General features: G+C 35.8%; 2 protein-coding genes across 3 annotated transcripts in view; one reads left to right on the forward strand and one right to left on the reverse strand.

Moving 5' to 3' along the window:
* mylk3 (myosin light chain kinase 3) overlaps positions 1 to 14044 on the forward strand; it is a 28134-nt gene extending 14090 nt beyond the window's left edge. Inside the window, exons 5-13 of one of the 2 annotated variants that reach the window (XM_051115797.1) lie at positions 708 to 813; positions 1713 to 1806; positions 2981 to 3090; positions 4636 to 4777; positions 5428 to 5498; positions 7628 to 7756; positions 9906 to 10058; positions 13196 to 13331; positions 13470 to 14042. In XM_051115797.1, coding sequence (XP_050971754.1) covers positions 708 to 813; positions 1713 to 1806; positions 2981 to 3090; positions 4636 to 4777; positions 5428 to 5498; positions 7628 to 7756; positions 9906 to 10058; positions 13196 to 13331; positions 13470 to 13547 — 1019 coding nt within the window. In that variant the 3' untranslated portion in view covers positions 13548 to 14042. Of the gene's footprint in view, positions 1 to 707; positions 814 to 1712; positions 1807 to 2980; positions 3091 to 4635; positions 4778 to 5427; positions 5499 to 7627; positions 7757 to 9905; positions 10059 to 13195; positions 13332 to 13469 lie in introns of both variants that reach the window. The other variant, XM_051115795.1, reaches the window with a different exon arrangement.
* Positions 14045 to 14462: 418 nt separating this feature from the next.
* Positions 14463 to 20907, reverse strand: orc6 (origin recognition complex, subunit 6). The gene is made up of 7 exons (XM_051115798.1): positions 20751 to 20907; positions 20527 to 20653; positions 18467 to 18630; positions 18300 to 18389; positions 16705 to 16814; positions 16251 to 16337; positions 14463 to 15078 (listed from the first exon to the last, which is right to left on the reverse strand). Exons 1-7 carry the CDS (start codon positions 20813 to 20815, stop codon positions 14948 to 14950), a joined length of 774 nt encoding a protein of 257 aa, XP_050971755.1. The 5' UTR covers positions 20816 to 20907; the 3' UTR covers positions 14463 to 14947.
* Between the last annotated feature and the right edge of the window lie 47 nt (positions 20908 to 20954).

Raw genomic sequence — 20954 nt, forward strand, 5'->3', positions numbered from 1 at the left:
TTTTTATTCTGCTGAAAAACACTTTTCAAGTGTCTGTACTTTATCAGAGTGTTTTTCTTTAGAAAACTTTACTTCACAACATTCCAAAGCATGATATTGTACTTTTTACTGCACTATGTTTCATATTAAATATCGTTTAATACTTAATTACATTAGAAATCTATTACTTTCTTACTTCTACTCAAGTAAAAGTAATTCAAAGATTTGCAAGAAAGTACTGCATTTTAATGTTCTTAAGTATTAAAGGTAAAACAAACAACTTTTATTTACGAAATGTAGTGCAGTAAAATGTATGACATTATTTTAAACTTACATACTTTTTAAATTTACTCTGTGATATATGTTTGGAATTCTCTAAAAAATTCTTCTTGGAGTTGAACTACAGTATGTTTTTGATTCTCTAAAAAGGACACCAGCCAAACGACACCAGCAAATGGTGGAGACATGATGAACAGTGGCTCTGGCAACCAGTAAACATCATTTGACAACAATGTTTACAAAGCAAAATTTAGAAAGTAATTTTTGTAAATCAACTTAAAATCCTATTCATTACTTGTAATTATAAATAAGCAGATTATAGTTTGTCAAACGTCCGTGTGAAAACTGTGCAAACAGTGCTTTAGACGTCAGCGTTCATCATGTCACCATGGTACAGCCTGTATTTGTATTTGCGGAAGTCTCTTAGCATGCTGATATTTGTTTTCTAGATGACAGTCCACCTCTTCCAGCCCCATTTGAGCATCGCATCGTCAGTGCCAAGCAGGTTCCCATGAACGCATATTACGCCGTCAAACCTGATGAGCTGCTTGGCGGGTGAGTCCAAGTGTTACAAAGATAGTTCATCCAAAAATGAATCACCCTCTTGTCATTCCAAACCATGTATGACTTTTTATCCTCTGTGGAACATAAAAAAGATATTTTGGCAAATGCTGGGAACAAGACTATATATATATAAGTTTTGGTTACCACTGACTTCCATTGTATGGAGAAAAAAAGAAGTTCCACAAAAAAATAAAGTCTTACAGGTTTGGACTGGAACAACATGAGTCCATCCACAAAGGACAGGATGGGGATGTCATAACTTATAAAATGTATTTTTCCAATGTTTATACATGAAATATATACAAATATACATACATACATATATATATTTCGTTTACAAACACTAGAACAATGTAATAGTTTTTTGTTTTTTTTTTGAAAACAAGATGAGTCTGATACTGGCTAACATTTTTCTCTTGGCACTATCTGTATATATAGTATTTGCCCAGCTATGTCTGACATGATGACAACCCTGCAACAGATATTAAGTGTAGGGGGTTACTCTTTCTCCATGACTGGCAGATAAGCATGCGGGCACTGCCAGTGGAACATACAGCACTAGCTGAATGACTGGTACACGTAGACAAGGGCTCATTTGGACCCCTCTCCACCTCTCAGTCCACATACGCCACAAATAATCACTGGCTTGTTTTTTTGACTCATCATCGGCAGAGTTTATTTTTGGCAGGTGTTGAGCAGGTCTGTTTGCATGGAGCTTATTTTCCGCCAGCAGTAGCCGCCATCTTGACACAAACATGATATCTCACCCCATGGAGACACAGCAAGTAAATACAGAGCGAGAGGAAAAACAGCAAATAGTGACAGATAACTTTCACAAAGGTTGAAATGATTTCCATAATCCATGAAATGAAATCTGTGTGTTGTTGCAGAGGTCGTTTCGGACAGGTACACAAGTGTGCTGAATTGTCGTCAGGTCTTACGCTGGCTGCTAAGATCATAAAAGTGCGGGGAATGAAAGAGAGGGTGAGTACAAAACATGCATAAACCATTAGCGTTTCAAAAATGTTTACCCCCCTTTTTCTCTCTCTTTTTCTCTCCCCTCCCACTCCAATCTGTCCGTCACTCTGTTCCTGTTAGGCTGCTTTATGAGAACATTTCCTTGACAACCACTGACAGTTCTGCGCATATGAGCATATGAAAAAATGTGCACACATTCACACATGCTCTCGCAAATAACATAATAACACCCATGGTCCCTCGAGGATATGGAAGCGTGTTGTTTCCAGGATCTGCATTAAAAAAAGCATACATCCATGCAGAAAAGCATGTAATATTTATAAAGCGCTCTAAACACTGAGCTGTTTTTGTGTAATGTGAAATACAAAAATCTTTGCACATATACTTTCATCTCTTCCCGACATCCTCCAATCTTCAACAAGTGCCACTAATTACATCTAATGACAGCTCTTCTGTCATAAGCACTTGCCCTCAGTGCAATGCCGTTCTCTGCCCTGTGTTCTGTCAGTTGCCATCATTAGAGAGCAATCAGTCAGGAATGGGCAAGATCATTTTCACTCTCTCAAGTTTTAATTCCCGCCATTTGACACAAATGTCAAAAGAGCAAAAGAAGTCGACACACAATCACGTACAGTGTAAGTACACTCAATCTCTTGAAGCAGCATTCCTGGAAACATTTGAATTTCGAAATGCTCCTTCCTAGTGACAACTTGATGTTCCATTCTCCAGCCTGTGCCGTTGGCTCCAAAGTATGCCAGAGAGAGAGGGCGAGTAGCTTCGTATGAAATAATTGAATGCTTTTCCTGGGTCAGTCCACAGAATTGCGGACAGGAAGAGCCAGAATAACTAGGGCAGACAATTACAGGGTTGGCAACGGCTGTCAAGCCCCCATTTCGGGAACTGTTTAAATGCTTGTTTTTGCTACCCTGTGCAATCATTGTAAATCCACTTCCAGCAATTTAACTGCGCAATTTAAATTCTGAAATAGCTTCTCTCTTGCAAATGACCTAATTTTTAACAGTGCTGCTATCATCCTTTGGAGAGTATAACAACACCTTTTCAAAAGCTTAAAATATAGGCTTTAGACAGCTGTTTGAAAAAGAAATGCATTGCAAATGATCATTTATTTGCTTTGGCATTTTTATTATTATTATGTTACTTTTTTGTGCTTTCATTCCAGGATGAAGTGAAGAATGAGATTGGAGTGATGAACCAGTTAAACCATGCAAATTTGATTCAGCTGTATGATGCTTTTGAGTCTCGAACAAATCTCACGCTCATTATGGAATAGTAAGTACATCCCAGTGTACTAGAAAGGTTCATTGATATATATACGGCTTATTTTAAAATATGCACATACAGTTGAGGTCAAAACTTTACATACACCTTGCAGAATCTGCAAAATGTTCATTTTACCAAAATAAGAGAGATCATACAAAATGCATGTTATTTTTTATTTAGTACTGAACTGAATAAGATATTTCACATAAAAGACATTTACATATAGTCCACAAGAGAAATGTATGATTTTCTTTTGTATGATTTTGTATGATTTGATATACATGTTTTCACACTGAGGACAACTGAGGGATTCATATGCAACTATTACAGAAGGTTCAAATGCTCACTGATGCTTCAGAAGGAAAAATTATGCATTAAGAGCCAGGGGTGTAAACTTTAGAACAGAATGAAGATGTGTACATTTTTCTTATTTTGCCTAAATATATATATTTTTTTCATTTAGTACTGCCCTTCAGAAGCTACAGAAAATACTTTTGCAAAAAAAAAAAATGTTTTGCAAAAGACAAAATATTACCCTGATCTTATAAATTCAAAAAGTTTTCACCCCCCTGGCTCTTAATGCATCATGTTTCCTTCTGAAGTGAGTGTTTGAACCTTCTGTAATAGTTGCATATGAGTCCCTCAGTTGTCCTCAGTGTAAAAAGATGATCTTACAGTCATACAGTCATTGTTGGAAAGGGTTCAAATACACAAAAATCCTGAAAAACCAAAGAATTTGTGGGACCTGAAAGATTTTTCTGAAGAACAGTAGGCAGTTTAACTGTTCAGGCGAGCAAGGGACTCATGAACAACTATCACTAAACAAAAAAACACAGCTGTGGATCATTCAGGTAACAACACAGTATTAAGAATCAAGCGTACGTAAACTTTCAAACAGGGTCATTTGTATAAATTCAACTATTATTTTCTCTTTTGGACTGTATGTAAACATCTTTTATATGAAATATCTTATTCAGGTCAGTATTAAATAAAAAATAACTTGCATTTTGTATGATCCCTCTGTGAACATTCTGCAAGGTGTATATAAACTATTAACCTCAGCTGTATATAGTAAATATTGTTCTAAATATTAATTCTAGCTTGGCTTTGTACAGTATTCATCAGGCCTCATTTGCAAAGCAAATTTTCTCTCCTGGCCTTGTCCTCACATTCTGTCGCAGGAACATAGAGCTCCCACACTTGCCACTTTACACAGCCACGATGGTGTGTCATCTTCCTGCCTTGTTCACAGATTTAATTTATGTTTTTGATGCTACTGAATTGGCAAACAAAAGCTTTTAATTGAATGATGAATTTTTGGGTGTGAATATTAATATTTGTAATACAAGACACAACTATAAATGATGAGGGCTTTTGGGAGATGGATATTTTTGTATAAAGGTCCCACTGGCTTTAGCATTAAAATAATTTTTGCACCCACATGGCTTAAGCCACTTAATGTCAATAGGCATGACCAAACAGACAGGACTAAAAGAGAGAAGTAAATTTGAGATGGTTCATTTTAAAATATCTTTCCATGGTTTGTTATTTCAGTGTGGAGGGTGGTGAATTGTTTGAACGAATCATTGATGAGAATTACCACCTGACGGAGCTGGATGCCATTGTGTTTACCAGGCAGATTTGTGAGGGGGTTCAGTACCTTCACCAGCAGTACATTCTCCATTTAGATCTTAAGGTAAACCCCACAGGCAGCACTGAATGTTATAATGTGATACTGACGGTATTAGCGCTGCATAGTGTCGGCTGTCTCTATGGAAAAAGCCACCAATGAATCACCCATGTGTGTCAACATTAGCAGTCTGAATGTCGTACATTTTAATTAGCATACTGCCAAGGGACTTGTGCCTTGTGTTGCTGTTAACATGTTGTTTATTGGAATACGGAATGCAGTCCATATGTATTACCAATCTACATAAATTTGCTTATGTAAAAGTAAGTCTGTTCACACCAAGGATAATAACCATAATGATAAAAATATTAAAAATTATTCTAAATTTAAAAAAGAATGATAATGTTGGAATTAGGTTTAAAACTTTTTTTAGTTGATGAATGATAAAAAAAAATCTTGCTTTAAAGAGCTCAAGGATTTTAAGCAGCAGATGACAAAATACAGCAGCACACATACAATTACCACAATTATTACTTAAATTGGTGTGGACATTAATGTAGTTATCGTTATAGTTATCTTTATAGTTATTCTTGGCGTGAACAATACTTGAGTCGGGTGTTGTTGTTAGTGTTTTAGTATTCATAATCAGTCTGAATCTGTTAAAATCTTATTATATCTTAATTAACACATAATTTTTTTTATTTTCTGCAATATAGCCTGAAAATATCTTATGTGTGAGCAGCACAGGGAATCAGATCAAGATCATTGACTTTGGTCTCGCCAGAAAGTAAGTAAGCAGATCCCAATAAATTCTCTTATTATTAAAAAGTATGCTTATAAATACTAACATGATTTATATATATATATATATATATATATATATATATATATATATACAAAAGAAGCGCTTTTCTCTGCCTTACATAATTATTTCCCTAATTTCACACTTAAAGTGTATAATAATGTATTTTAGCAGACATCAAGTCTTCTGATTCACACCACTGTACTATAATGAGAAAAATCCATTCACTCCTTTTTTCTTTTAATTCCCCAGAAAACCTAAACAGCCTCAATTGTCAAGCCGTTTTAATTTTCGGAGTAGTATGATGTCATACTGCTCAGGCCCCGCCCACAAACACTGATGGACAGTCCTGTACTAGCATATTTCCACCCTCAACACTTGTTCGCTGTCCACAATTTTCTCTGCACTCGAGCAGCTGTAGCGACAACACTGTCTCATAAGCAATGCAGATATTGTAGTTGGAAGTAAAAAGTAAACATAAGAATCTTCATTTTCTCGCAGTGAATTTGTTTTGTTTTTCATGGTAACACGTCACTGAATACACCAAAAAACAGAAGAGAGGGGTGGAGTGAGCAGAACTCATTATCATTTAAAGAGACATTCACTGAAATGGGGTCTGTGAACAGAGCTGTTTTTGACAAGGTAAAAAGGGTGTTGTTTTACATGTCCATTGAGGAATTTTAAAGGGTCATGAAACCCCCCTGTTTCAGCACTGGTTAGTTCTCACCACAGTTTTGAAAAATGCTGCCAAAGTGGGAGTGGTGCGCTGTGGAGCGGAGGGGGAAGAGGGGAGAGAGTCAACTTCGGGTTCAGATGGTTCAGACAGTTTCATTTCGCTCCCAAGCAAATCAACATGCGCTGTCATGAATAATTAGGTGAAGCGTTGTCTAATAGGATAAGAACACACAGCCTCATGAATAATTATGAGTCACCGACGCATCATCGAAGTACTAGTCCATTGCCATGTCACAAACTGTGACGTCAGCACAATGTAGATTTTAAACCCGGAAGATGAAAATAGAGCAAAAAAGCTCAAAATTAACCAGTTTTCTCTAACAATTAAAATTAACGGATGCTAACATTGTCATATATGATGTGCAATACAAACACCTCTGCTTTAATCTCACAAAAAATAGTCTGCGGTTTCATGAACCTTTTGCAGACATTTCATGAAGACCCTAAAGAGTCATACCAACTTGTGGAAAATGGGCATCTGATGCCTCCTTTAAGCTTTAAAGTTCGAAAGCATTATAACAGTCAGAGTCATTACAATGTCATCGAAATGCACCGTGTAAAACTTACTAAACTTTTCATTTTGTCTAATTTATGAATCTTCATGTGTAACCAAGAAACTGTCTGTGATTTTCATTTTTTTTCATTTAGTAGACACTTTTATCCAAAACGACTTTTGCGAGAAACACTACAACAAAAGTTAGGCATGCTGCAGAGACAGTAACTTTAGAAATAGCACAATACAAAGTGCTAGAACTACTCAGAGAAGTACAAAAAAACAGTACAGAGCTAGGTGAGACTCTGTGGAATAACAGAAAGAGAAAAGTAGAGCTTTTTTAACGTAAGTACAGAATGAGTCAAGTTCTCACAGGGGATTTGTGTTTTCTGAAAGCGGAGAGGGAAGATCATTCTACCCCTGAGGTACAGTGAATGTGAATTTTGGGGAAAGTGATTTTGAGCCTCTTTGTGAGGTCGCCATGGGATTCCACTCACAAACTCACCTAAGATTTCTGAAAGAAACACAAATTTGTAGATGTGAGTGGAGGTAGAGAGTACAGATCCAGTGACTATTATTACACAAACATCGTTGGACTGAACTTTTGTGGGCTGCAACTGGGATCATTTGAGGTTTGACGTACAAATAGACTCAGATAGAAAGGGTCTGCGTTTTCTGATTTTCCGTTGTAGAGTGCAGTAATACATAATTGGGCAGTCTTTGTTATTTGGTCCTTGAAGTTCAGCTAATTAAAAAACATCCACGTTCCTGGCTGACCTGGTATTATTATTGTCAGGGTTTGTTGAATGAATTATTAGTTAGTGAATGTGGGTATGATACAAAATCCAAAGACTCATCTGCATAATGTGTCTGTTCCTTCCACCAGGTATAGACCCAGAGAAAAGCTGAAGGTCAACTTTGGAACCCCAGAGTTTCTGGCACCAGAAGTTGTCAACTATGACTTTGTGTCATTTCCTACAGACATGTGGAGTGTTGGTGTCATCACATACATGCTGTGAGTACACTACATGCAGTAAGGCAGATCTATTAGTGCAGTATTTCTTATATCAAAAAACATTATGCTGACTTCCACCATTTATTAGAATTGGAAAAATGTCATTATAGATTCTGAATCGACGTTCATAAAATATGTGCATATACATTAATGCTGTTGGGAAAAAAGTTTTCCTTTCTTCCTACACTAAATTGCACAGTGGCATAGACTCCTGAGCGAAATATCAGTCAGATCAAAAGCCAAATGCAAATGTGACACCCATGAAAGCTTTAAAGGGCTCATCTAAGAGCATTGAATAGAGCCCTGATAAAAGGGCACCAGTCCCATACAGCTCAGAAAGCATGTGCTGCTCTGAAAAAAAAAATGGTACACACAAGCAAGCTAACACAAGACCCCATCTCGGATCCTGTGCTCCCAGGAGCAGTGCTGACCATAGATGACCTTCTACTCTCTGACCAATAGCAATAGCAGCCAGGCCTCAATTATTGAATCAATACTAATTACCTGACAGCTGTTGGTGGAGATTTAGAAGGGCTTGCCCATCCGAAGAACAGTGTTGGGCAGTAACACATTACTTTGTAACGCGTTACTGTAATTTGATTATTTTTTTAGTAACAGAGTAATTTAACGTGTTATAATTTCCAAATTAGTAATTAGAGTATAGTTACAAGCATGCGTTACCGCTGCGTTACATCATTGCCGACAGAATGTGATTTATCATGTAGATTATAAAATGGGTGTTGGCTAGCACGCAGTGTCCTTTACCTGAGAACTACTTTGACTGGAAAGCGCCTGTGAACATGGAGAGAGGAAAGTTGCTCTCTGTTGCGTCGAGTCCAGCGAGAGTGGTCTCTAATCCACTGGCACTGGACTCGACGCAACAGAGAGTACAAGACTTGAGCGGTACAAGACTTGATGGGCGAGGGCGGGTGCGGCTGTGGACGCGGGCGGGCAGAGACTCATGTTTGTGCAGGATGCAATAGAATAAAATATTTTGTTGGAGCGTTTATGCTGTTAACAAGTTAACTATTTCACGTAAATTTCGTGGATGTACAAAAAGTAATGCAACAAGTAATGTAACTAATTACTTTTGAAATAAAGTAATCAGAACAGTAATTTGATTACTTTCCAAAGGAGTAATCAGTAATCCGTAATTTAATTACATTTTCAGAGTAACTTGCCCGACACTGGTTGTTGTCCTCATTTCAAAGTGTTTATAGACGCTATTGGGATTAGGTTTGCACACCCATGTACTTTTTATATTTATATTTTATTTTTTGTTTTGTTTTTGCTTAGTAACACTTTCAACTTGGTTCAGTTTGTTAACATTACTTAATGCATTCATTATCATACCAGCATAGCTAAGTATTTAGTAAAATAATGATTAAAGTGATAGTTCTCCCGAAAATGAAAATTTCGTCATCATTTACTCACCCTCATGTCGTTCCAAACCTGTATGAGTTTCTTTCTTATGTTGAACATAAAAGAGGATATTTTTAAGAATGCTGGTAATCAAACAGTTGTTGGTCCCCATTGACTTGCATAGTATTTCTTTCCCTACTGTGGAAGTCATTGGGGACCAACAACTGTTTTTAGTTCTTCAAAATTCTTCAAAATATCTTTGCAGCAGAGACTGAAACAGAAGAGCAGAAGCTGTTGAATAAAGTCAGTATTTTAGTTTTCTTCAAGCACCTAGCTTTATAAAATTATTTAAACCTCTTATGTCACATGGACTATTTTAAAGATGTCCTTACTACCTTTCTGGGCCTTGAGTGTGGTAGTTGCGTTTCTATCTATGCCGGGTCAGAAAGCTCTTGGATTTAATCAAAAATATCTTAATTTGTGTTTTGAAGATGAACAAAGGTCTTACAGGTTTGGAACGACATGAAAGTGAGTAAATAATGACAGAATTTTCATTTTTGGGTGAACTAACCATTTAAGTATCAATTTTTATTCATTAAACTGGTGATTCTACCCAAAGCATACAAATGGGGAAAAAAATAGAAACACAACTGATTAATCACAAAAGCCAAAAATAAAATATCAGAGGTATAAGTGCACCTTTTTCATGTCAACTTTGATAAGCTTAAAACTAAGGGTGAATAGATTTCCAGGTTGTTCACTCCCTTTATAATTTCTTTTTTTTCAGTCTAAGCGGCCTTTCTCCATTCATGGGTGACAACGACACAGAAACAATGAACAACATTCTGCACACCAACTGGGAATTTGATGCAGAGGCATTTGAGAATGTGTCAGAAGAAGCCAAAGACTTCATTTCCAGCCTTCTTGTGTCTGCCAAATGGTATTCATCCATCCATCATTATTCCACTAATGCAAAACCTTAAAGTCACACTCGCATAGCCTGTCTTCTATTATTTCCCCTCTTGTCTGGCCACCTGTCTCGGCTTTAAGAGCCTCACTTTTCTCTTCCATCATTGCCCCACTTTGACCTGCTCAGGTTCCCTTAATGCATCCTGACATCAAAACTGAAACCTCTCGAAATGCGGTGCTGTATACCAAAAAATGGCACAAATTACATATAATTGGCCGGTGACGTAGCATGGCCCGGTGCGTTTTACAGCATTTGGAGCTCACCCTCGTGTTGCACTGTCTTAGCTAACCTCTCCCACACAAGGGCTGTACTGCTCAGCTGGCATGAGATAATAGCAGGCTGGCACAGCAGGTGGCCATGAGAGGGCACATTGTCTTTTGCCCACCATCTTACCACGGTCTACGCAGTAAAAGAGATAGTTAATGATCCAGTGTGCTTTGACAAGGTGCATTTAGACGCAGCATGACACCCACCCTGGCCTTCCTCCCTTCTCTTTATCTGTGGTGACAATGTTGTCTAATGACCTCATCACAGCCCCCCACACATGCCGTGTGATTCATATCACCCTTGTACATTCATGCTTTCAGCCAATGAATACTAATGGGTTATTGGCATGATGATAATGTAGTATAATCAGCTGGATTACATCTTTCTTACTGGTAAAAATGCACTTGTGTAGTCGTGATGATCAGACATATCTTTCAGTCATTTTCAGGACACCATCTGTTCCTCTCACTCAAATAAAAATGCCTGTCTTTTGGCTACGTTAGCCGAATGTTAGCACGGTTAGCCTAACTTAGCACAGAGACTTTCCCAATACCTACACTTGCGGTCTTGAGAACAAGGGCATGCGGCAGGAATTAAGTGTGCAGCTAATAGAGGCATTTGAGGCTAAGCATATCCCATTATTCATCATGTTTACAAACTCACATGCCCCCAAACTAAGATTTTGAGGAAAACTGTCCAGAGTGTTAAGAAGTTAAATTAATTAGATGTTACATATAATTTGGTATTAAAAGTATTGCACATTTTATTGGTGCACAGATGAGTATGTATATTTAAAGGGGTCATCGGATGCCCATTTTCCACAAGTTGATATGATTCTTTAGGGTCTTAATGAAAAGTCTATAACATGCTTTGGTTAAAATTTCTCAATGGTTGTGTAAATAACACCTTTTTTACCTTGCCAAAATCAGTTCTGCAAAAATCGTCCTGTTCTGGTTGAGGTTGCTTTAAATGTTAATGAGCTCTGCTCGCCCCGCCCCTCTCTTCTCTCTGTGGAGAGACGAGCCTGTTTACTTTAGTCGCATTTAGCTGCTAAACTTGTTAACTAGCACATTATTAGTAAAGGCGATCGCAAAGATTCATTAAAAAAAAAACTAAAAAATACTCACTTCTGCTGTAAGTGAAGCTGTATCACGAATGATTCACGCGAACATAGACGGATATATGTAGATCGGGAGGCGCATTCCCTTCAGAAACAAACGTAATCTACTGCATCTTCAGCGGCTCCGATGTCGGGAGTAAATGACGAACACTATTATTAACATTATTACATCCAGCAACACAACACCTCAATCGCTCAATCAGAGATATTCTTGTCTAATTTACATCCCTGCACCAGCATCGAAACAATGGAGGTCGGACTGTTACAGCTGATTTAAGCGGGTCTGAGGTAAGACGCTCATGTCAATCAATTATTGTGGGAGTATAAAATACGCCATTATTTAATGTCCAAAAAAGCATATCTTAAACTGTTTTGCACTTAAAATGGCTGCAATTGTTGTTAGGAGGAGGCACTGCAGAGAACAGAGAGTGCGTGGTAGAAGAGATTTTTTTCCATATTAATTTATTTTAAATGCCAGAAGAACACATTGTCCCAACATATCTTTTAGCAAGCCATGTTATTTTTAATTTGCTTCATGAAATAAAAGACGACTTGGAAGCCCTCAGCTAGGGCTCTGATAGCACATGTACGTCTGCAAGATGTCTGTAAAAGATTGATTGATCTGGAAAGTATCTGCTGTGTACAAACATCTGACAGACGTCTGTAAGATGTCAGTTTTACATACATTCTAGATCATAAACGTCTTAAAGACATCTCATAAGAATAAGACATCTCATAGGAAACGTCCTACAGACGTATTGCAGGTGAGCAAACACTCTAAAAAAATACGTCTTGCAGATGTAAAAGCAGACGTCAAAAATAGACGTCACGTCTCCACGATGTACGTGTGCTATCAGGGGAGTCACGCAATACCAGGTCTATCAAAACTTCTTAAAACTCATAATTTTTTGACCTCTGGTTCCTTTCAACGTACTGTGGCTTCTTTATTTCTTTTCTTTGCAAGTATGCTAATTTGCGCTGTGCTTAGTATATTGGGTTGGTCAATATGTAACTTATATGTTGCGTCTGTGTTCTTTAATTTGCGCGACGTTAGTAAATCACCCACGGAAATTTCCACACCCGTCTGCGCTGTTTTGGAATTGCGCTCTTGTGCTAATTTAGTAAAACTGGCCCATAGTTTTGTTTTTAATGGTAATGTGCCACAGAATACACAAAAAATGGTAGAAGGGGTGAAGTGATCAGTAGCTCATTATCATTTAAAGAGACATGCATCGAAACGGGTCACTGTGAAAAAAGGGTGTTGTTTTACACAACCATTGAAGAGTTTTATCCAAAGTATTTTGCAGACATTTCATGAAGACCCTAAAGAATCATATCAACTTGTGGAAAATGAGCATCCAATGTCCCCTTTAAGAGAAGAAACCATTACACTTGCAAATAAATATATTTATATAAATATTTACTTTCACAAGTAACAGTCAATTTTAGAATCACTTTTCTTAAATGAGACGTCATCTATATATGGCTGACAAATGCCACCTCTGGACAGGACAGCCTCTGAAATGAGACGGATGTTTTAATCTAAACACTAAATATAAAAATGTCAAATAAAGTGACCGTATGATTCATAGTCATTACACAGAAGGGTGTGAACTGTTTTCTGCATCTTATGGAACTGTTTGTTTCTTTGAGCACCGGATGTTTTTAAGATCCTAATATGTATGTGTGTGTGTGTGTGTGTGTGTGGTCTCTATGGTAGCAGCCGAATGAGTGCATCAGGCTGCATGAAGCACAGTTGGCTAAATAACCTGGAGGACAAGGCCAAGATGTACAAAGTGCGGCTAAAGTCTCAGATGAGGCTTCACCGTTACCTTGCCGCTCACCGTCAGTGGAAGGTATGAAATCACGAGTCAGTGCATGTGTTTGATTCTAAATGGATTTAGAACATATGGTAATGCAAAATTGTACCACATATACCAGCATAACATATGATCCTGTTCTTATGGTAACTTATGTTTCTTATGTTTTTACAGAAACATTTCTATGCGGTTGCTGCAGCAAACAGGTTGAAGAGGTTTCAGCAGAGCAGATCAGTTAGCACTCCGAATTAGCTATTAACCTGGAGGAGAGTGTCAGTAGCTTAAGAGGACGTCACAACGTTACGTCGCACACTAGAAAACGAAGTTGTTGTCTGAAGATTAGAAATGGCTTTTTAGAAAGTGTTAAATATGTTGTTGCTTTGTTTATAGCCAGGATAAAAGTTTCTTGTTAAAAAGTGTCACATTTTGTTAATGTACCTTGTTTGGAACACCATAGCATTTAATTTACACTTCTTTATCATGCTTTCACACCAGGAGTGTACGGCATGGATTGCAGGGTGTGCTTTTGAACCACATGAAAAAGCTTTTGTCCCTTCTATGAAGGCGTCTTTCTTAGGCACTACTGCCTTATATTAGTATTTTAAAACAAAGTGTTTTCATTTTCATGTTTCAGTATTTTATTTTAGTAAAACATAGCATGAAGTTTGATGTAGAAACTGTTTTCACCCTATATTTTGTTTAGCATGTTGATTAAAACTGGAATCGAAATCTGAATAAGAGACTCAGCTGGTATGGTATGTATTTATTTATAAATCAGAAATTTGCATTTAAAAACTTTGGAATACTTGAATGTTAATATTGTGCCTTGAAATGCTTTCGAAGAATTTATTTGCATTTTGTGTGGTTGCACACATTCATATGGTAATAGCATAGCCGCAAATAAATGCACAAAGGTGGTTCTGTGCCTGGTGTGGCAACTGGCATACAAGCACACAGAAATTTGCACAGAATTATAGGGCAGTTCTGTTTTGCTATTTCTCTGTCATAGTTCATAGAGTGTGCTTATATAAAATTCATTGCACTGGGTATTTTTTTTAGCAAAACACAGATCGTCACAATTGCCTGTGGAAAATTAGTGTTTAATCAAGACATTAAAAAACATGAGAAACAGAAAATTACATTGTGTCAAGAATACACAGTTTATTCATAAAATAAACCAAACTGGAAGCAGATAAACCATTTCTTATTGAAACAAATGGATACAACCATCCTGATGATCTTGCATGCATTATAAACTTCCTATGAGATTTTTCAAATCAATTTATCCAAATCATGATGGATTAAACACCACAATTCAAACATTAACACAAACTAAATGAACCATTATAAAACCCAGCAGTTTGAAAATGCATCTAAATAAGGAACTTAATTTGCAATGATATTAAATCTGTCATATAAAATAGTAACCATATTTGCACTGTGAAATGGCAATAAAACAAAAGGATAATAAAACCTGCCTTAATTCCCCTGAAAGTGTCTGTATGTGAATGAAACTAATTTACACAAGAAGCCAGAAGGGGGCAGACAACTTCTCTTGGTAACAGAGTATTAAATGCAACTCAAAGTAAGGGCCTGTTGACATTATGCAGAACCATAATCAAATAAATTGGAAACGTAAAACCTTACAGAGTTCAAGAATCTACCGTCTGGGCTTTTAATGCATTTTCAAGGATTTTTCTTTTCCACTCTTCATAATTTTGTGTCTCTTCCTCCTCAGTCTTCTCAACCCGCTCTCGCTTAGGGGACGTTGAAAGATTTTCATCTGGAAAAGACAATTACTTTTATCATCAAACATTCATCAAATATTATATCTAGAAATACTAATTATTAGTCTTATTACTGACAGAAAAAAAAAAGAATAAAAAAAAAAAAAATCCACAGCATGAAAAGATTCTTAAAGGAGAAGTTCAATTCCATTATATATATATATATACACACACACACATATACACATATATACATATATATGTGTGTGTGTGTGTGAGAGAGAGAGAGAGAGAGAGGGAGAGAGAGAGAGAGAGATTTGGGTACACTGTAAAAAAAACAATGTTGAGTCAACTTACAATAATGTGTAACCTGCCTTAATTTTAAAGTTCAGTCAACTCAAAGTTTATTCAACTTGAAATGTTAAATTATACTAAGTGACAACTTTTTGAGTTGAATCAACTTAAAATTTGAAGGCAGCTGGGTTACCTACCCATCTGTTAAGTTTAGCAAACACAAATATTTAAGTTGTTATTTAGTACAACTTAACATTTCAAGTTGACTAAACTTATTTTAGTTGACTGAACTTAAAATTTTAAGGCAGAAGGGTAACAAATGATTTTAAGCTGACTCAATTTTTTTTTTTTTTTTTTTTTAAAACAGTGTAGGTCAGAAAACACCCATCTCATTTTCATAATCAAACTTCATAATTGTCCTACATCGCAGCAGAAGCACCGACCCAGTGTTTACAAAATGAAAGTGCAAAGATCAAACACCCTTTACAAAAAAAGTAAAAACAGCAATGTAGGACCATTTTGGAGTAGAAAATGAGATGGGAGATTTGAGACATACCAGAATACACAGAGTTCACGCAGAGCTAGACAAGATGAGAGTTTGAGGTTATAAAGTATAGATACTGCAAATTAAAAAAAATAAATAACTGATCATTTCGCTAGATAAGACCCTTATTCCTCGGCTGGGGTCGATTAAAGCCCTTTGAAGCTGCATTTAAACTACATTTTGGAAGTTCAAACTCACAGGCACCACAGAAGTCCATTATATGGAGAGAAATCCTTAAATGTTTTCCTCAAGAAACCATTTCTTTACGACTGAAGAAAGAAAGACATGAACATCTTGGACTTCTTTAAGAACAGAAAGTTCATACGCTGTACATAAGGGCAGCTAATGGGAGGAATAATAATTTACAATTATTATTTACTGCTTTCTTACCATCTTCTTGTGTTTCTAGCATTTCAGTGATTGTCTTCTGCCTCTTTTGAACAGTTTTAACTGGTTTCTCCATAGATGAAGCCTCATCTAAGGGTACAGGGAGATATCAGAATGAATCAGACTGCTTAATATCACAACTTCAATGACTACTTGAGAAGAAACATGCTGCTCTTTGATGTTGAACTACACAAAAAAAAAAAATACATTGTCTAATTGTGATGTCTGTGGCCATGGTAACCAGTGAAATGTGTTTCTTTATGACATATCTCTTTGAAGTAATACTTCTTTAATGAAAAAAAAAGATTAAAAGTTGTGCACCTTCAATTACAACTTCTTTGTTAAACATGAAAGTCAGACCAAAATCTCCTACAAAAACGCCTTTGTGTCTTTATTCACTTTAATTAGTAAATGTGTCATTTTCCAAAAAGCTTTTGTTTGAAGGAGCCACACTCACTGCAGATCTCCTGTCCGAATTTCTGAAACTGTGCGCACAGCCGATCAAAGATGCCCTTCTTTGCTCCAGATGAAGAGGCTAATTTCCTGTCAGTTCTGATTTTCATGCACCTTCAAATAGGAAAGACAGAACCAATTTATTTTTTCATCTTCAGTAACTGATAAACCAGGTGCAGTTTAGATTTAGAGATGGCTTAGTGGCTTGTTGACATGCATAAAATCTTTTTGACTCGTCTGGGAGCTTGAGTTGTTTATTATTGTACAATAATAGAGTTTGGATGAATAACAATAGTCCAGCAGGTTTAAATTTGGGGAGTCTTATACGTTTAGATAGTGGCGTTTCTTATGCAAACACTAACTTTCATGGAGTCTAATATGCAGATAACCTAGTTATACACTACCAGTGAAAAGTTTTTGAAGATTTAGGAAGAGTAAGATTTCTAATGTTTTTTTTAAGAAGTCTCTTCTGCTCAAAAAGCCTGCATTTGATCTAAAATAAAGCAAAAGCAGTAATATTATGAAATATTTGTACTATTTAAAAGACCGGCTCTATATTTGAATATATTTTAAAAATGTAATTTATTCCTGTGATCAAAGCTAAATTTTCAGCATCATTACTGCAGTCTTCAGCGTCACATGATCCCTTCGAAATCATTACAATATTCTGATTTGCTGTTCAAGAAACATGTATAATAATAATAATAATAATAATAATAATAATATAATATATAATAATAATATAATATAATATAATATAATATAATATAATATAATATATATATATATATATATATATATATACACAATATCAATATTGCTTTAAATTGCTCAAAAGTGAAGATAAACATCTATAATGTTACAAAAGATCTCTATTTCAGAAAAACCCTGTTATTCTGAACTTTCTATTCCTTAAAAAAAAAGAAACCTGAAAAAAAATTCTACTCTGTTGTTTTCAACAATAATAATAAATGTTTTTTGAGCAGCAAGTCGGAATATTAGAATAATTTCTGAGGAATCATGTGACTGAAGTAATGATGCTAAAAATTCAGCTTTAAAAAAAAAAAAAAAAAAAAAAAAAAAAAAAAAAAAAAATCACATGAATAAATTACATTTGAAAATATATTCAAATAGAAAACAGTTATTTTAAATAGTAAAAATATTTCTAAATGTTACTGTTTTTGCTGTACTTTGGATCAAATTAATGCAGGCTTGGTGAACTGATGGGACAACAAAACTAAAAAAAAACATTAAAAATTTTTAGTTTAATAACGTTTGACTGGTAGTATAAGTGTGGAAAGAGAACAAATGAGAGTAGATTTAACATCTAGTTTATGGCCAATCCAAGATTTGACCTTTTCAAATGTAATTTAAGATCCAAATTAATCTGTTCTCAATACACTTCTCATACTCTGATATCAAAGTACTTGTACTTTGACCACAGTGGCACTGTGAAGAGCTTAATGAGGTTCAAGAGGCAATTGAGCTCCCAAACAAAATTACTATACAATTGTCAAACCCAATCATCCACCATCAAGTATTTTTGAACTATTTATTATTTGATTAGATTAAAATTTCATTCCAGCAATCTATACTCACTTGCATGCGGCATACAGAGCAGCTGTGGTAAAGAGAGGCTTTGATAGGTCAAGGTCTTGCTGCTGAGCTGCGGGCAAACTGATCTCATACCTTAAACAAAATACATTGAAGTTTAAATCAAATCATTGTATGAATCTTGACTGCACTGATGCAATGTGAAGACTCACCGCTGAAGGATCTGAGAGGCCACTTTAACCGCTTCCAAACACCCATACTGCACTGCAAGATCTCTGAGACCCAGGTTTGACTGCAGGCCCAGCATGCACTCCATAGACTTCAGATTACTGGAGTAAACCTTAGGACTCAGTCCAGACAGTTTGATGGCATACTCCTATCCAGCAGAAAGTTTAAATTCAATTATTGCAAGAAAATATGTACATATGTACACATATTTATTACATATGTTAATGTGTACAACATATTGTGTAAAACATTCAATGGTTATTGTGTGAAAAGTACTTTATCAATTTTTCACATTACAGATGTCTTGGTTTACGCCACACCAAACTATTTTGCCCAATATTTCATTTGCAAAGGTCAGTTTGTTGGCAAGCATTCTTCATACTAAATATGAGATATGTGACCCTGGACCACAAAACCAATCATAAGGGTCATTTTTTTCAAACTGACATATATACATAATCTGAAAACTGAATAAGCAAGCTTTTTATTGATGTATGTTTTGTTCCCTCATAACACACACACACACACACACACACACATCATGGAGACGTCCATTTGACATCTGCAATATGTATTTTTTTTTTTTTTTTTTTAATACAGTGTTTGCTCATCTGCAATACATCTATAGGATGTTTCCTATCAGCTGTCAAATAGATGTCTATTAGATGTTTTTAAGATGTTTATGATTTACAATGTATGTAAAACCGACATCTTACAAACGTCTGTCAGGTGTTTGTACACAGCAGATGCTTTCCAGATCAAGTGATCTTTAACAGACATCTTGCAGATGTGTGTTATCTAAGTTATGATAGGACAATATTTGGTTGAGATACAACTATTTGTAAATGTGGAACCTGATGGTGCAACAAAATCAAAATGTTGAGAAAAATCGCCTTTAAAATTGGCCAAATGAAGTTTTTAGCAATGCATATTTCTAATCAAATATTAAGTTTTAAAATATTTATGGTAGGTAATTTACAAAATATCTTAATGGAACATGATCTTTACTTAATATCGTAATTTTTTTGGCGTAAAAGAAAAATGGATCATTTTGACTCATACAATGTTGTGTTGGCTACTGCAAAGCCTGTGTTACTCATGACTGGTTTTGTGGTCCAAGGTCACATATGTGACACATTAACAGCAAAACATTTTATTAATTGCCAACCAGGCTGTAATTTTGTCTAAATGACGACAAGAAGTGTTTTCATATTATTTACATATACATACTGTTTTGTTTATGGGCTATTCCACAGAATTGGTGCAGTCCCACAACCAAAAAACACATTTAAAAAGCAATTAAGTATTAAAATCTTAGATGTTTACTAAGATACTTTGTGTTTTTATCATCATTGAAATACACCATAATATTTAAAATATCAATAAACAATATATATAACATCATCATTTAGTACATGCAGTTGGGAGGTGGCTGTCCCAAACCCTAACCCCTAAATTTCAACTTAATAAAATCATATAATATAAATTTTGCATTTTATTCCATTGTTGTTTTTAAAAATATCTTAATTTTTTTTAAAAGTGAAGCTAGGTTTAAAAGCATCTAAAATTGTCACTACCGAAACAGTCCATGAATTTTGGTAATGACATCTTTTTGGGTGTTATCCCATATAATTGTCTCTACTCTCCACATGTCATCATTGTTTTGGTAGTGACAAAAGGGAACACATGATTTTTTATTTGGGGAAAATAAATTATGCAAGTTATGCAAATTTGTAGTATTTTAGTATGTTTAGTAGCGTTTTAGTATGTGGGTTAAAAATCTGTAATGTGATGTGGTCACTACCAAAACATTACTGTCACTAACAAAAATGTGCTGTCACGGCAGAAACGTGGGATGTTTTGTATACTGTACGCTGAATTATCAGCTAAGATGTTATGATAGTGTTTGATTCGATGTACATTCAAATATTACATACATATGATATTACAAAACTACAGAACATACCCAAATGTGTGTGTATGTATGTCTATACATGTATACATATGCTACACATCACAATGCAGTATGGGAACTGGATCTTGCCTTGTCTAGAGGAAATTTCATTGAAGTCGCTGCCAACTCAAGGCAAATAATGGCCTTGCTGGTGGCTGTAACAGAACCCAGTCCAACACATTTCACTTGGGACAGTCGCATGTATTCCTCTGCTTGACTGAAAACAAATGATCAGAATTAATTGTGTTCTTATATTTACATTCATCGCACTCTCTCGAAACAAGCGACTAGTCACTCTACAGTGGAACACTTACCTCAATACTTTAACAGCTGTTATCCCAATCTTCGAAGCAAGCTTACGAAATAACTCTTTATCCATTTGTAAAGTTGTTCGGACGTTTTCTGCAACCGCGACACAGGAATCCTTACAGCACAATTTGCACAGACAGACTGATTTCGCGCGAAAACGAACACGTGTCACACCCGAAATAAACGTTCGGGCCTTCCATTGGTGGATC

The sequence above is a fragment of the Labeo rohita genome, chromosome 7 (assembly GCF_022985175.1).
Source record: "Labeo rohita strain BAU-BD-2019 chromosome 7, IGBB_LRoh.1.0, whole genome shotgun sequence".
In the NCBI taxonomy this organism is placed as follows: domain Eukaryota; kingdom Metazoa; phylum Chordata; class Actinopteri; order Cypriniformes; family Cyprinidae; genus Labeo; species Labeo rohita.

Coding starts and splice junctions, on each gene's coding strand:
- orc6 (XM_051115798.1), bottom strand. CDS start 20,815: ATGGATAAAGAGTTATTTCGTAAGCTTGCTTCGAAGATTGGGATAACA. Junction 16,815..18,299: donor GCTCTGTATGCCGCATGCAA/GTGAGTATAGAT, acceptor TCCTATTTGAAG/GTGCATGAAAATCAGAACTG. Junction 15,079..16,250: donor GCTAGAAACACAAGAAGATG/GTAAGAAAGCAG, acceptor TGTCTTTTCCAG/ATGAAAATCTTTCAACGTCC.